This window comes from Sorex araneus, chromosome 8 (genome assembly GCF_027595985.1).
Source record: "Sorex araneus isolate mSorAra2 chromosome 8, mSorAra2.pri, whole genome shotgun sequence".
Lineage (NCBI taxonomy): Eukaryota > Metazoa > Chordata > Mammalia > Eulipotyphla > Soricidae > Sorex > Sorex araneus.
In genome coordinates, this window is record NC_073309.1 from 268,927 (window position 1) to 285,185 (window position 16,259).

A 16,259-nucleotide genomic window follows, 5' to 3' on the forward strand; every position below is an offset into this window, starting at 1 on the left:
TGCCAGAGCTGTAGTACAGCAAGTAGGGTGCTTGCTTTGCCCACAGCCAACCTTAATTTGATTCCCAGCATCACCTATGGTACCCCAAGCACTGCCAGGGATTAAATCCCAAGTGCAGAGTCAAAAGTATCCCCTGAAAAGTGCCGGGTGTGGCCCCAAAATCAAATCCAAGACTACAGAAATGCCCGAGGTGACTGTCCATAAGGAGATCATGCTGATCTGGACCATCGGGAGGTTAGTGGTCAGGCTGGCTGAGTGTGAGATAAGAGTCTCATCTCCATTCCTGTTGGCTCTGCTCATGCAGGGAACCAGTGTGAGACTGCATGTGTGTGTGTGGATGCATGCATGTGTAAGGTGTGTGCATGTGCAGATGTGAAAGTGGGGAGATATGTATGTGCACTAGTGTGAGTGCATGTGTACAACTACGCTGTGAACATGTGCACATGTACTACGCTCGTGAGTACACACATGGAATGAGACAGGTGTGGCCGATTGCATGAATGTGTGGAATCATTATGTGCATGTGAATATATGTGTGTAGGAAGCATGTGTGTGGGTACACGTGTACATGCACTGTATTTTTGTGTATGTATGAATACAGGTGTGCATGAGGTGAGCATTGTGTGTGCGTGGTGTGAATACATGAGCGCTGGCGTATATGTGTATATTGAAAGGAGCAGGTGGAGCCAGGAATGTGTGTGAAGACCCTTTGTGTTCCCAGGAAGCCCCTCCTCAAGAGCCTGAGCTCCTGCCCGCGCTGCAGTGCCAGGTATGCTTCTGTCTGGGTGTAGCCCCGGCTGCCCACAGGGTCTTGGGGGCCCCTCCAGGACAGGCTGACCACACACTGCTGCAGACTTGAGAGAGTCTTTATTGTGGGTCCACAGTGTGCCCCTGGGGAGCAGTGAGGGAAGCCCTGCACATCACAGCAGAGACAGGCCGAGCAGGAGGGACACGAGAGAGGCCAGCAGGGCCCCTGCCGGGCGGTGGAAACAAGGCGCAGCTGAGTAGCCGTAGTTGGTCCTGCAGGAAGCCTCCAGCTGTCCCAGGGCGATGGGCTCCTCCTCGGGGGGCTGCGAGTGGTTGCTTGCCTGTGGGCCAGGAGAGGGTGGGGTAGCTGCCTGTGGGGGCGGATGGGGGCGGTGGGTGCTGCTGTTCTCACCTTCTCTACAGCCTCGAAGACCCTGAGAAAGTTCTTTGCCAGGGCACCCTGGACCTCTGCTTCCGTCCACTGTCTCCGGAGCAGCTCAGCGATCAGGTCTGGGTACTTGGACACGTCCTCAAGGCCCAAGGGCAACCTGAGATGGGGCAGAAATCCAGGCTCTGCTTCGGCAGGGGGCTGAGGGCCCACCCGAGGGCCCAGAACCCTCACCCAAGGCACCAGACAGTGGGGCCCCGACCCTGCCAGCCCTGCCCCTTACCTGGAAACCCCATCAAAGTCCCCACCGAAGCCCACAGCCTCAGCTCCAGCCACGTTTTTGATGTGGTCCAGGTGGTCTGTGGGAAGCAGCCGCGTGGGCCTCTTGAGGCCACGATTGTGGGGGGAGGGGAAGGGGGAGTTGGGGAGGCTCAGGACAGAGGCTCGGGCGCTGCACCCACCTGCCACCTGTGACAGGTTGGCATCCTTTTGGCAGGACACATAATCGTTGTAGAAGTTCACCATTACCAGGCCACGCTTCTGCTTCTGCTCAGAGGGGGTAAGCGTGAGGACCCTCGGGGGTGGGCAGGGGAGGGCGGCAAGGGACACCTGGTTCCCCCAGGACCCTCACCACCAGCTGCAGCACGCTGTCCGGCACGTTGCGGCGGTGGGCACACAGAGAGAAGGCGGAGGAGTGGCTGAAGATGACCGGGGCTGTGGACAGCTCCAAGGCGTCCTGCATGGTGGCCAGGGACACGTGGGCCAGGTCCACGATGACACCCAGCCGATTCATCTCCCTCAGCACGCTCTGTGGGGACACGGGGCAGGAAGGGCTGGAGGAGGGGCTGGGAGGGCTGGGGGCGGGGCGGGGCAGTCTGGGGTGGGACGTGCTGGGGGGCGGGTTGAAGGCGGGGATGGTGGGCTGGAGGCGGGGCTGAGGGCAGGGCTTGGTGGACTGGGGGGGTTGGCAGACTGAGGCGGGTCCTGCGAGGTGGAGGCGGGGCTGGCGGGCTGGAGGTGGGGCTTGGTGGACGTGCGGGTTTGGTCGGTTGGGGGTGGGCCTGGTTGAGTGGGGGCGGGGCTTGGCGGACTGGGGCCGGGCCTGCGGGCTGGAGGCGGGGCTGGCTGGCTGAAGACGGGCTTGGTGGACTGGGGTGGGTTTGGTGGACTGTCGGGTGGGCTGATCACACGGGGCTGGGTGGGCAGGGGGCGGGGCTGGCGGACTGGGGGTGGGACTGGCTGGCTCAGGTGGGGTTAGTGGGCTGGGGGCGGGGCTGTTGGGAAGGCTGTGGGGCTGGCGGACTGGGGTGGGTTTGGTGGGCTGGGGTTGGGGCTTGGCACACTGGGGGCGGGGCCTGCGGGCTGGAGGCGGGGCTGATGGGCCAGAGGCGGGGTTAGGTGGGTGTGGGGGGACTGGGGGCGGGGCTTGGTGGGCTGGGGCGGGGCTTGTCTGACTGGGGGCGGGGCCGTAGGCTGGAGGAGGCGGGGCTGGTTGGCTGAAGGCGGGGCTTGGTGGACTGGGGTTGGTTGGTGGGCTGCGGGTGGGGCTGGTCACTATGGCCTGGCCTGGGCGGGTTGGGGGGGTGGCATGGGCTGAGGGGGCCGTGCAGCTCCAGATGGGGGAGCTTCAGCCCACCTGCACTGGGGCTTCCCGCACACCCTGCGACCTCTCCAGATCCTATCAGCGAGGGTGGTCGTGGCCTGCCCCCTCCTCACCTTCCCGAAGCGGGACAGGCCTCCGCTCTGGGCCGCATCGTCCCCCGTGTCCACCAGCCAGTTGTCGGCCCTGCAGAGCAGAGAGCCGGTGGGCGGGAGGGTCGCGGGCGGCGGGCGCGGGCAGCAGGTGGGCACTCACCAGGGCGTGTTGCAGCTGTGCGTCAGTGTCAGATAGCGCATGCCCAGGCGGTAGAGTGAGCGCAGCACCCCCAGGCTGCTGTCCAGCGAGTGGCCGCCCTCCACGCCCACCAGGCTGGCCACCTTGCCCTTGTGGATAGCATCCTGGACCTCTGAATAAGAACAGGGTGAGCGCGCGGAGGGAGAAGGGGGCACGAAAGGGGGTGGGGTGGGGACAGAGGCACAGGGTGGTCGGCACGGGGGTCAGGGGCGTGGGGGGACAGAGGCACAGGAGGAAACTGTGGGGTGGGGCACAGGGATCTCCAGCACACCTGAGCTGTTGGTGACGCAGGCGAAGGTGTCCGGGTACATGCTGCACATGCGCTGAATGACGTCGATCTGCTCCAGCGTCCTCTTCACGGCGTCCTTGTTCTGGGTGTCGCAGGGGACGTACGCGGACCAGAACTAGGGGCCACAGGACAGGAGCTGGGGCTGCTGCCAGCCACACCCCGCCCCCACCTCTGGTCCCTGCTGTGCCCGTAGGAGACTGAGCCAGGTGCTGGCCCTACCTGGCCCCCCACGAAGCCAGCCCTGAGCTTGGGGATGTTGGTGTGCGTGGTCTCCAGGCGGTGCAGGTCGGCCTGGGGGTCCCGCAGCTGGTTGTTAAACTGCTTCAGGAGCTGCCACGGCAGGTCGTTGTGTCTGGGGGCACACACCGCTCAGGAGGGCCAGCACCCTCGGGTTGTTACTGAACCCAGCACTTTCCTGCGCAAGTCCCTGCACTCCAACAGGAGATGGTCACAGGACCAGGCCATATGTGAATGTGGCACAGCCAGTGACCAGGGGTGGCCACTGGTCAAGAATGGCCAGGGGCCAGGGGTGGTCAGGGGTGACCGGTGAGTGGGTGGGGGTTGTCCAGGGTCCTCCAGCTGGTGAGGTGAGGGACTCACGAGGAAGTTCCCTCGGGCACCTGAGACCTGCCCCAGGCAGCCCCTCGGTCCTCTGCCCTTAGCTGGACCCAGAACACCTAATCCTAACCCTGACCAGACTTCCACCAGCCCCCTCCCACTGTCACCCCTTGGAGGGCCAGAACTGGAAGTGTCCCTGAGGGAGCCCTCCTCCTGGTGACAGCTGCTGGGCCTGACTAGTGAGGGGTTCGACTGGCCTCACCACACCGTCCAGGATGGGCTCTCGCTCTTGCCCTTTGCCCCTTTGTCCTAGCAGGATTTCCAGGTGACGGCTGCAGCTGATTGTCGTGAAGTGACAGTGGGGATGGCAGCCACTGAGCCTCTGGAATCCCGAGCCCCCCGCCGGGACCAGCTCCCCGACTGTCTTGGGTGGGTGTCCCCACCAACGCCCAGCAGGAGCAGCAGGTGCCAAGCTGTGTTCTCCAGAGTGTGAGAGGGCACAGCCTCTCTCGCTGTGGAGGAGGGGAGCTCCAGGCAGGACACACGACACGCACTGGCTCAGAGGACCTTGGGGCTGGCGTGAGGAAGGCCCTGGTGTGACAAGGTCACAGGTTGGAGACTGTTGTGGGTAGTGAGGACTTGGCGGCACGGGAGCTGAGTGGACCTCACAGCAAGGTCCAGTGCTGGCCAGAGGGGCCCGGCTGCCGGGGATCACTGCCAGGGGCACCAGTAGGAGGCCCCCAGGGTCTGAAGCGCCCAGAGAGGAGAAAGGAGGCTGCCCCTGACTCAGCACCACCCAGCACCCCCGTAATGGAACTCTGACTTAGGGCAAGCCAGGTGCCTCCCCCCACCTCGGCCCCCATCGCACATGTCCTTCTCTTCAGAAGCTTCTGGGGGCCCTAACGGCCAGCGAGGTGAGGCCAGGGAAGGTCAGGACCCCAGTGCCAGGCTGGCTGCTCACCCGTCGATGACAGGCGTGTTCTGCATGATCTTCAGCGCCTGTTCCCTGAACTGGTCAGCAGCACAGACAGCCACAAGGGCCCAGAGCCAGCAGGTGGGCTGCATGGTGGCGGCAGGCTCTGCTGCTCACGCTCCGGTCCAGCTGCGAGGGGAGAGCAGAGCCCTTTGCCTGGGGACTTGAGCAGCTGCCTCCTTTACTGCCGTTCAATCAGTAACGAGCCCCCGCGGGCGGGGCCGGCACTGCCTACCTGGAGGAGACGCAGGAGGAGCCAGATGAAAGGAAGGGGGCCGAGAAGGGGGCGCGGCGAGGTCCACATGACCACGACCGCATGCATGACCGGGGCCTGTCCAAGACTGGCCAACAGAGACCCACCCTTCCACAGGGACACCCATGCGCAGGACATGCCCCTGGCTGGGGGCTGTTCTCGCCGCTCCCCCGGGGCCCTCTGGCCTGCTGTGGGGCCTGGCTGGGCTCCTGGCCCCAGGGAGCTCAGGGGGCTGCTCTCTGGCTGCAAACGTTGGACTTTGGGGTTTGGGTGAGAAACCCTGAGTGTCAGCGTTTCCTGAGAGCTGGGCACATTCCACTCCCACCTGGGACATTCCTGCTGCCCGGGACAGGGTAGGGGTCCCCTGTGTGCTGCTGCAGGGTCCCAGGACAGATCAGTCTCCTCCACCTGGGCTGAGACATGGGGACACTTTGGCCAGTCTGAGCCTTCAGCAGTGTACCCAGGCAGGGGCAGTGCCTGCAGCCTCAGTTTCCCTGCTGCTCTGTGCCCTCTGTGTCACTAGGCGCCCCCAGGATAACAGACTGTGTCTGGTGCTTGGCTCTGGCCCCCCCATGAGTATAAAACGTGGCACCTGTCCAGTTCCTCCTGGGTCGAACCTGTTCTTGCCCCCCACAGGCTTTCTTCAACCCTGGAGATTTTTGACACAAGCTTGGCATAAAAAAAAAAAATAGTCCAGTCAAGGAGGGGCCTGGACAGGAGCTGGCACCCATGGCCATAAGCACCAAGTTCACGAGAACCTGAGAGAACAGTGGACCCCTTGAGGGTCCCCAACATCAGGATCCAGCCATCATGTTCCCAGGATCCAGTCACCACCCACTGTGATCCTGGGCCAGAAAGATAGCACAGTGGTTAGGGCTCTTGCCTTGGCCAACCCATGTTTAATTCCCGATGCCCCATGTCATCCCCTGAGCCCCAGAAGTGATTCCTAGCACAGAACCAGGAGTAAGTCCTGGGTACAGCTGGGTGTGGCCCCAACAACACACACACACACACATACCAGAATCCACTCACCACACTCCTGGGATCCACTCTGGGATCCAGTCACAACACTCTTGGGATCCAGCCCACACACTCCCAGAATCCATCACCCTCCATGGACCTAGTCATCACCCTCCAGGATCTAGATCACACTCTGGTATCCAGTCCCTACACTTCCAGGATCCACACCACACCCAGGAGATCCAGTACCCACAGCCTGAAATTCAGCTTTCATACTCCGGGGGTCCAGCCCCACACCCTGGGCTCCATTCCCCAAACTCTGGGATCTAGTGCCCACCACCAGGGATACAATCATCACACTCCCAGGATCCAGTCCCCTCGCCCCTGGGATCTGGTCCCCAGGCTCCTGGGATCCACGTGCTCTTTCTTATTGGCAGCCTGAGCTTCTCGTGTCCCTGCAACCTTGCTGAACTGTCCCTTTTGCTCCCTCCCCTGTGCCTGAGCTTGTGGGGCCCTGTCCCTCCCCTGCTCCCGGGTACCGTAAGGCTTGGGTACGGCCACTGTGAAGATAGTGGCCGTAGGGCACTGGGCTTGAGTTTTGGATCCAGCAGCCTGGGTCCAGGTTTCTAGAAACACCCATTCCTCACTCTCCTTCCTCTGGGTCATGACCTGTCCCCAAGGCAAGTCTGCAGGTAGGACACAGTAATGCCACTTAGTCTGACCTCAAGCTCCCCTGCCCCCTACATCCCTGCTGGTCTGGGAGGGCCCAGCCCACAGTGCTGTCTAGACCCTGACCCCAGCCACGGGAGCTGCCTTCCCTTGAGAGGGCTGCTGGGTGGATGCAGGCAGGAGCCCTCCTCTTCTCAGCCTCATACTGCCCGTCCTCCAAGGGCCCCCGCCCCAGTGCTGCAGGTTCAGAGGACACAGGGCTGGGGCCCTGTGTCCCAGATCAGTGACCCTCTGTGAGAACCACTTAATCATATCCCATGTACTGAATCATCAACTGAAAATGCGACATCAACAAATAGTTTCCCAGAAATAGAATCCACGCTGTGAAAATAAACAAGAACACCGCAAGGCTGTTAGGCCCCAGCCAGGCGCGGGCCGACCCGGCCGGTCACTTTCTCTGAGAGAAGCTGGGCCACCAGGCCCCAGGGAAGCCTCAGGAGCCAGCACCCTCCCCAGATCCCACCCAGCCTGTTCCCCAGGGCTGGGCCACCACCCGCCAGGGCAGAAGAAGCTCTGTTCTCACAGCGTACATAGTCCATGCACAGGCAGCACACAGGAACACAGAACACAGCTAGGCCCACAGCCCCAGGCCTGAGAAACCTGCCACCAACACACCCACACATACATACATACACACCACAGGCAAGCTCGTGCAGAAGTCATACCAGTGACATATGGGACTCATGGCTGTGAGCTTATCCACGTGTGCATATACATGCAGCAGACATGCGCATGCTTACATGCATGGCAGACATGTATGTGCAGACGTGTGACAAATACATGTGCATAAGTGCACACAAGACAGCCATAGGCTTGCCACACCCAGACTCATGGGCAGTCACATGGGCACGCTTAGATGCTGAGACACCCACGGCCTTCTCATGTTTAGAAGCATGCACTCAGCCATTCAGACCTACAAACACACACACACCACACATACCACACACACGCACACCACACATACACACTCACACACATACCACACACATCACACACATTCATGCCACACACACATGCATACACACACCGCACACACACCACACATACCACACGCATACCGCACACCACACACACCACATATGCATACACACCAGACACATGCACACACACCACACACACATGCACAAAAGGCACACACATGCACACCATACACACGCACTCATACCACACAGTCATACACACATGCACACACACACCACATACACCACACACACCACATACACACCACACACATACATGTACACCACACACACCACACACATGCATACACACACCACATGCACACCACGTATACATGCATGCACACACATGCATACACACACCAAACACAAACCACACACACCACATGCATACACGCATACCACACACACATACACACCACATATACTACACACACACACCACACACATGCCACACACAAATGCACACACAGGCACTCACATGCACACCACACACATGCATTCACACCACACAGTCATACACACATGCACACACACGCACACACCACATACATACCACACACAGACCACACACACACCACATACATGCACATACACCACATACACGCACACACCACATACATACCACACACAGACCACACACATTACACACACATGCACATATACCACACACACCACACACATGCATACACACCACACACATGCACACACATATCACACAGATATGCGCACACCACACACACACACACCACACCATACACACGCACACACACCACACATGCATACACACCATGCACACACATGCACACACAGGCACTCACATGCACATCACACTCACGCACTCACACCACACAGTCATATACACATGCACACACACACCACATACATACCACATACACCACCAGACACTACACACACATGCACATACACCACACACCTGCACACACACCACACACATGCATACACACCACACACAGATGCACACACTACATATACTACACACACATGCACACACACTACACACACGCACACCACATGCACACACACACACCACACACACGCACACACACCACACACACATACCACACACATATGCACACACACCACACACACGCACACACACCACACACACATACCACACACATATGCACACACACCACACACGCGCGCACACCACACGTACACACACACACACATGCACGCATAGCCCGCAAACACAGAATAATCAGACTCAGATGTAGGAGCCAGCCGAGGCCACACAGCGCCTCACAGTGCAGGGCGGGTCCTCACCAGCCGCCTGGTCTGTTCTGGGCTCCTGAGTCGACCTCAGGGCCGAGTGCCCTGGGGCAGGGGAGGGGGTCCTTTCTCTGGAAGCTGGGGCGGCTTCTCTCTGGTTTGCTGTGTCTGGCTCTGGGGCCCGTGCAAGATGACCCATGAGACCCTCTCCCACTCAGTTGACACGGGGGACCCGTCCCAGTGTGTCCTGCCGTCCAGAGCCCGAGCCTGGTGGACACCCAGAGGGCAGAGGCCCACTTGCTGCAGCAGCCCCCAGCAGAAGCCCCTCCACACTCACCACAGAGCAAGGGGGCACCTCGGGGGACACAGGGAGGGGCCCAGGTCCACTCTGTTCTGGGGGTCCGTCTGCTTCTCTCCCTCAGCTACACAGCCGCTGCCTCAGGCGTGTCCCACGAGCGGGGCTGGGGGCTGCTGTCTCACACAGCTGGTTCTTGTTTCCGAGTCACGCAGAGCCGCCGCCCCGACGCTCCTCCCCACGGTCTCAGGCCCCACGCGGGGCAGGACTGTGGGAGACGGGCCATGGAGGCTGGGCTGCGGCCGGCAGTGAAGGGACGGTACTGCCCGGGGCCCCAGCACCCGGCAACCCTCTCTGACCCCGGGGCCCTGCCCGCCGGGCTCAGGCTGGGGCACACTGAGGGTGGGGTGGGCTCCAGCTGGCCCCTGTCTGTGACCGGGTGATGTCCCCTGGCGCGTGCAGCTGGGCAAATATGGGTTGGAATGTTTCTGGCAGGGCACAGTGACTGTCGAAAGCAGGGAGGGTCCGGCTGGGGACGCGGCGGGCAGATAGCGCGCCTCCCCAGGGCTCCTTGTTCCAGCCGGCGGGAGAACCCTCCCCTCAGCCTCGGGCCTCGCGGCTCCTCATCTGACTGCACAGGGGGGCTCTGGCCCAGTGCCCCAGTGTCCTTGTCCCCTCGGGTCAGGGCTGGGTCAGGGCTGCTCGCTGACCGGCCAGCAGGGCTGGAGACGCAGCCAGGCAAGGGTCCTGCTAGAAGAGGCTGACCTCACCCTCAGGTGAAGCAAGGGCTGGAGACAGAACCCCAGGGGTCCCCACTGCCCGTGGCGCCCACCTTGGCGAGAAGGAGATGGGGGGACTCTGAGGAGGAAGCAGACCCCGCAGGAACACTTCTGGGGGCCCTGCTGAGGGCGTGGTGTGAAGGGCCGGCCACAGGCAGCTTCCCCCCGCCCTGGCACCCCTGCACTGGCCCCTGGGACTCGGCCGTCAGGTGCATGCTGGAGACAGGGTGAGAGCCACACGGCTAACCCTGCACACGCATCAGGCGCTGCCGCAGTCCCTGCAGCCCGACTGTCCTCTGGATCCACCCTCCGTGGCCCTCCCAAGGCTTCTGGCACAGAGAGGCTCAGAACCGGTGCCCAGGAGGTGCTCGCAGCCCTGCCCTGCGTCCACCGTGGCCAGTGCTGCAGTCTGTGACCACGTCCGGCCCTTTGCGGAGTTCCTGCCTTTGGGCTGGGCGGGGGTGGGGGGGTCAAGATGCTACTGCCCAGACCTGGGCCTTGCCCTCCCCTGCTACGTGGGGGCCAAGGAGCCAAGGAGGCGCTGGCCTCCGCTGCCCCCTGCCAGGGGCTTCTGCATAGCCTCAGGGAACTGCCTGGGGCCTTTGACGCAGTAGAGCTCGGCCCCAGAGCCAGGCAGGGGTCCTGATTATCTGTTGCTATCTCCCACTGCCCCACCTATGGGTCCTCGTCTGACCTGGCACAACCTAGGGTGTGGACCCCAATTACAGCAGGTCCTACAGGGCAGTGAACCCGGGTCATGTCCTCAAGGCTGACGGCCTCAAGGCTGGGCAGGGCGTGCCTGGTCCATCTGGGAGGGAGACGGGGCCAGCGGGCAGTGGAGTTCCCGCATCCCACTCCATGGCTGCAGGGCATTTCTCATGCCCCTCAGGTCTGCCCATGCTGCCAGGGCCCGCTCCCCCGCCCTCGCCCAGACTGGGCTCTGGGGTGTTGTCAGCAGGGTTCTGGGCTCTGGAGCCCCTGAGCTGAACCATCGCTGCTGGCTCCGAAGCACGTCGCCAGGCACTGGGAAGCGTGTGGGGCAGCAGCAGGACCTTTGTCGGCCAGAGGGAGCCTTGGCAGACAAGGTCGCAGCCTGCAGCACCTGTGCATGGCCAGGAGGAGCACCAAGCCTAGCACTGCCTGGTGATATTGGCTTGTCCCCGTCCCGTTGCTGGGGTCTGAGAACCCAGAGAGCACATTTACCTTTGTCTGCCAAGGGTCCTGGAGAGGGCGTGAGGAACCACTTCTGGGAAGTTTCCGGCCAGAGCAAAAAAAAAGTCTCAGTGAGGGATCGAAAGCAAGAGTGTGACCGATTTTGGCTCAGGACTTGCTCCTGGCTCTGTGCTCAGGGGCACTCCTGGTGGTGCTCAGGAGACCATATGGGGTGCCAGGGATTGGACCCTGGTCAACAGTATGCAAGGCGGGTGCTCTGCCCACTGTACTATCTCTCTGGCCCCCAGAACACGACCTTTGTCCCTGAAGTGTAGGAGGTGTGGCCTGGCCTCTCCCCAAGGAAAAGCACCCACACTGTGGGTTCATTGACAAATGGTTCCCTGCCACAGGTTCCCCCAAGGACTGGGCAAGGCTCAGAGCTACTGGAATGTGGCCACAGCAAGTGGACTTTGGACGCAGTGCCACCCCAGGGCTCTCCTTCTCTGACCTGAGGCCTTGTAGAATGCTCCAAGCCCGGCCTCTTACGCTGGACAGCCCTACTGGGCCCTGGGGTCTGGCTCTGCCCCCCTCTGTAGAGGGTCACAGCAATTTCGAGGCACCACTTCTAGATGGTGGGTGAGGGTCCTTGGGACCACCCGGCCGTGCACCGTGGGAACTAGCCCAGCAGCAGCTGCCACCCCAGTGTGTGAGGAGCAGAGGGGCCTGCTGACCAGAGTGGGCTCTGAAAGGGCAGTGCTCCGGGCGGCAGTGGCCTCGGGGGCCCGCTGCACGGCTGGCTGGGGAGCTGTGGGGGTGGGGGCACCTGCCAAGCAAGGAGGTTGCTGGAGCAAAAGCGTTGGGTGAGACAGACTGCGGAGAAGGGCTGGGTGGGTGGAGGGGGTTTGCCTTTGACATGCAGGGTACAGCCACTGGGTCTTGTAACTGCTCTGTCTCTGCTCCTTCTCCCAGAGAAGGTTCCCCTGAGCTAAACCCACGTTAGAGACTCCTGCCCGTGAGCCACGGAATGGTTGAGCCAAGTACAGGAGGGTCTTTGCCTACGGCTGACCTGGGTTTGATCCCCGGCATCTCATAGGATCCCCGAGCCCTACCAAGAGTAATTCCTGAGTGCAGAGCCAGGGTTATGGGTGTGGCTCAGAAAACAAAATAAAACAAACAACCAAAACACGGTTGAATCTGGTTAGATTAGCATAGCCGGGCAAATATCTGTGTTGGCCCTGATCTCCTGAGGAATGCTGGTTTAAGACAATGTGGGATATGCCAGAGAATCCGGTTTCAGTCTGAAGCAGGCAGACAGGGAAGGACACGCCCCTCCATGCTAATAAGCATGGGAACTAATAAAACCATTTAATAATAAAACCTAAGGCTGCCTGGATCCACCTATGAACATAGGAATGAAGGCCTGATAAGGCCTTCACCTGGGGAGGCAGAAGCGGGGATGAGTCTCTGTGTTCATTCGCAATTCTCAGGTTCTTCAATATTTTCAAGAATGAAAATATTGAAAAACAAAGCTGCTCAGACTCAGAGTTGAAAGTAGAAAAGTTTATCGAAAGGGAGCTTCCTAAGTGGGGAGGGCTTAGTACAAGACTAAGTTAAAAGAGAGTTTTGCATAAGCCTTTTTTTTTTATTTTTGTGTCACACCCGGTAATAAACAGGGGTTCCTCCTGGCTCTGCACTCAGGAATTTCTCCTGGCGGTACTCAGGGGACTATATGGGATGCTAGGAATCAAACCCCAGTCGTGTGCAAGGCAAACACCCTACCCACTGTGCTATTGCTCCAGCCCCTTGCATAGGCCTTTTTTTCCTATTTATTTTTTTAATTGAATCACCATAAAAAAAAGTTGCAAAGCTTTCAGGTTTAAGTCTCAGTCATACAATGATCAAACCCCCATCCCTTCACCAGTGCACATGTTCCACCACTAAGAACCCCAGTATGCCTCCCATCCCACCACCCATCTGTGTGACTAATGACCTTCACTTTATTCTCTCTATACTTTGAATACATTCAATATTTCAACAGAAAACTCACTACCATTATTTGGAATTTCCCCCCAACAATCAAACCTGCTGAAAAGGCATCATTTAATAATTTGTTTTCCATTGCTGAGAATGGAGAATATATGAGCTCGCACAGCTGCAACAACAGCCGCGCGATTTTGGATTTCTGATATTTAAGTAATCAAGTCCAGAGAGATTTCTGCCAGCAGGCGCGTCACTGCAAGCTCGTACCTCTGGTTAGTGGGCTCTATAAGATGGCAGTTGCCATGTGGCCACCGCTGCCGTCGTTGAAAGAAAATACCGAGAGAGAAAAACCTTTCCCCTCCGGGGCGGCGTGGGATCGTAGCTCAGTTCACAGTCTGGATGCATTTCTGTAGGAGGCCGCTGGGTGCCAAAAGTGGTCAGTAGGCCTCCGGGATCACAGTCTTTTAGGAGCAGAGGAGCTGTTTCATGTGCGGCCACTCTGGACCTCGTCTGGGCAGTCAGTGCACAGGCCTTTTAAGGACTCCTGCGTCCCTTATCCATTGGCAAGTGTTTACAGAAGATGCCAGAAAATCACAATGATGTCTAGCTGGTCTAAATCTCTCTGGGCATTTCCCCCTTATCTTAGCCTCCCTGTCAGCCTCGGCTCCAGGTCAGAGTTTTACGGTCCTGGAAATCTCTATGACCACTGAGGCAGGATTTGGGGAATGAAATCTGTGTCAGGTGAATGGGAGAAAGGTGACAAGGAGGAGCCGTGGCTTCCTTCTTCACTGGAAAAAGGAAACAAATCTTACAGGCCTTGTGGGCCTTGTGTGAACACACAAAAAAGAGGAGAGAGGGGGTACCACACTGCGGGCACAGGGCAGCGGGGCTCTATCTCTCCCGCCGCCCGTGTTCGGTAGTCTCCAGCCACTTCCCCCACCCCAGGGAGGTTGATGGCGATGATGAGGCAGGCGAAGGAAGGAACGGAGCCAGGCTGGTTGGTCTCAGGTGCAGTTTATTCCATTCCCATCTCCATTCTCCTCTGATTCTCCTCCTGCTTCTTCTTCCCCCAGGCTACTTCATTCTCCTTCTCTGGATCTGGATCTCAATCTAGCTTCTCCGGATCTCGCACTGGGACTCGCCCCCAGCCCACTCTTTCGGCTTAGTTAAATCCCCAAGAATGAGGGGTTGGGGCTTACACACAGGTGTGGTCACCATCAATAGGGGTAAAGTTCTTTCCCTCAGGGGATGCTGCTTCCAGGACAGATTCTCTTTTAGCAGGACACCCACCCAAGAGCAGAGTCCCATGGGTGTGTTTCTCCTCTCCTTGTCCAACTAACATATAAGCATTCATAATATTCATCATTTTGTATGGACATAGCAAGAGATGCATTAAGCTTATAGAATTACTTTCCTGGGGTCACCTCGATCTCAGACTACAGTGCTCAGGCCAGATTAGTCTTTCCTATCCCTAGTAGAGACCTAGTCTCGTCATTGCTTTTGGATCATGACATGACATGTCCATGACCAAGCTCTTAACATATAGTTAAGCATTAGGCACTTTGGCCAGGCCCATCTCGATGCCAGGGTAGCACATAACTCACCGCTTGCCCTGGGTCCATCCTGTCCCTCGTCGGGACCCTGCTTTTGGGGATGCTAGGAAGTAAGGGCAACTGAGGCTTAAGTCGGGAAAGCAGATACCCGGGAGTGAATAATATTCAAAGCCAATTAAATCCCATGTTACCAAAGCATATTAACAACTGTCTTTCTTTGTCCATACAAAAAGGACATTGTTTTAAAGTAAACTATTCAAAAGACACAAGGAGAGGAGAAAGGCAATATTAACTTACAATGCAAGTTCACTGTCCTAGCAAGGTCTGACCTTACAAATTAACAGAGTCTGATTAGGGGGGAAAGCTGATTAACTGGTTGGGGAAGAGAGCATAGAGAAGTGATTACAGATAGACAAAGGAATGGGAGTGACTCGGGAGCACTTTGATGGGTGTGACCCGGTAAACCTAAGCTCCCTATAGCAAGGGGAACAGGACATACCAATGTTGTCTAAAATTGTTTAGAGATTATTACCAGATAAACCCAAACTCTTTGTGACAAGGCAGAAAGGACAAACCAATGATATCCTACAAGGCCTAATTGCCAATTATCTTAGTTTTCCCGTCAGCCTAGACTCCAGGCAGTTTTATGTTCTGGGAACCCTGGGAGTGCTGAGGCAGTCTTGGGGGCGGAAGGCGTGTCATGTTGATGGGGGGCAGATGGAACATCTGGGGAGAGAGAGCTGTGGCTTCCTCCTCACTGGCCAGGGGAAACTGAGGCTTCTTCTCCCACCATCTCAGACCCAGAAGATGCTGAATCCCCCTCCAAGAGAAGTTCCAGTGGAATGAAGGCCAGGAAAGGAATTTCTAAGAGACCCCACTCTACCTTTTGGCAGCCCCCCTAACAACAGACTCTTAACTAAGTAGAAGCCCACGGGGCAGTGAGGGAGAAAGCCGTAAAAGCCAACTGGAACAGAGGAAGGGCACAGTCGTGCTGCCAGCCCTCCCGAATCTCCCCTCTTGAGATGTGGACTTTCATTACAATGCTGAGATGTGTGCGGGGGCTACCTCTTCCCCACACACGCACAACCTCTCAAAAACTCCCAAATAAATGCTTGTTTCCTCCTGAAACTCTTTTCTGTGTGGCAAAGGCAGGAAGCGGAGAGGCCTAGGTAAAATCCTGCCGGGTGTGAGGCTGAGCCTGGACACCCCTGCTGTGCCTTTGGTGGGGTGGAGGGAGAGGGAACGGCAGAGCCCTTTCTCAAGGTTGCCTCTCTCCTCCCCACCCCCAGCAGTCACCGGAGACCCCAGGGCACGAGGTTCCTGAGGCTGTTTGCTCCCTGACTCCAGAACACCTGCTGCAAACCTGTTCACGGGCGCCGAATCAGGCAGAGAGAAGGGTACTGGCTCGCAGAGTCCCCACTTAGGGCTACCAGGTAGCACCCCTGCACTCCCTACCCTGCTTTGGCTATGGGGGGCAGCCCTGAACGCGTCACCTGCAGGGTCCCGTTGGTGAA

At 58.5% G+C, this 16,259-nt stretch overlaps 1 protein-coding gene across 1 annotated transcript; it reads right to left on the reverse strand.

The window, feature by feature from the left end:
• Positions 1-889: 889 nt before the first annotated feature.
• On the reverse strand, positions 890-9,570 carry DPEP1 (dipeptidase 1). The gene is made up of 11 exons (XM_055146120.1): positions 9,324-9,570; positions 4,838-4,978; positions 3,538-3,670; positions 3,301-3,433; positions 2,991-3,141; positions 2,852-2,921; positions 1,767-1,943; positions 1,597-1,681; positions 1,419-1,494; positions 1,160-1,295; positions 890-1,088 (listed from the first exon to the last, which is right to left on the reverse strand). The coding sequence occupies exons 2-11, from the start codon at positions 4,939-4,941 to the stop codon at positions 921-923; spliced, it is 1,233 nt and encodes a 410-aa protein (XP_055002095.1). The 5' UTR covers positions 4,942-4,978; positions 9,324-9,570; the 3' UTR covers positions 890-920.
• Between the last annotated feature and the right edge of the window lie 6,689 nt (positions 9,571-16,259).

Coding starts and splice junctions, on each gene's coding strand:
- DPEP1 (XM_055146120.1), bottom strand. CDS start 4,941: ATGCAGCCCACCTGCTGGCTCTGGGCCCTTGTGGCTGTCTGTGCTGCT. Junction 3,434..3,537: donor CTGGCTTCGTGGGGGGCCAG/GTAGGGCCAGCA, acceptor TGTGGCCCCTAG/TTCTGGTCCGCGTACGTCCC. Junction 1,944..2,851: donor GCCTGTCCCGCTTCGGGAAG/GTGAGGAGGGGG, acceptor GTGTCCCCACAG/AGCGTGCTGAGGGAGATGAA.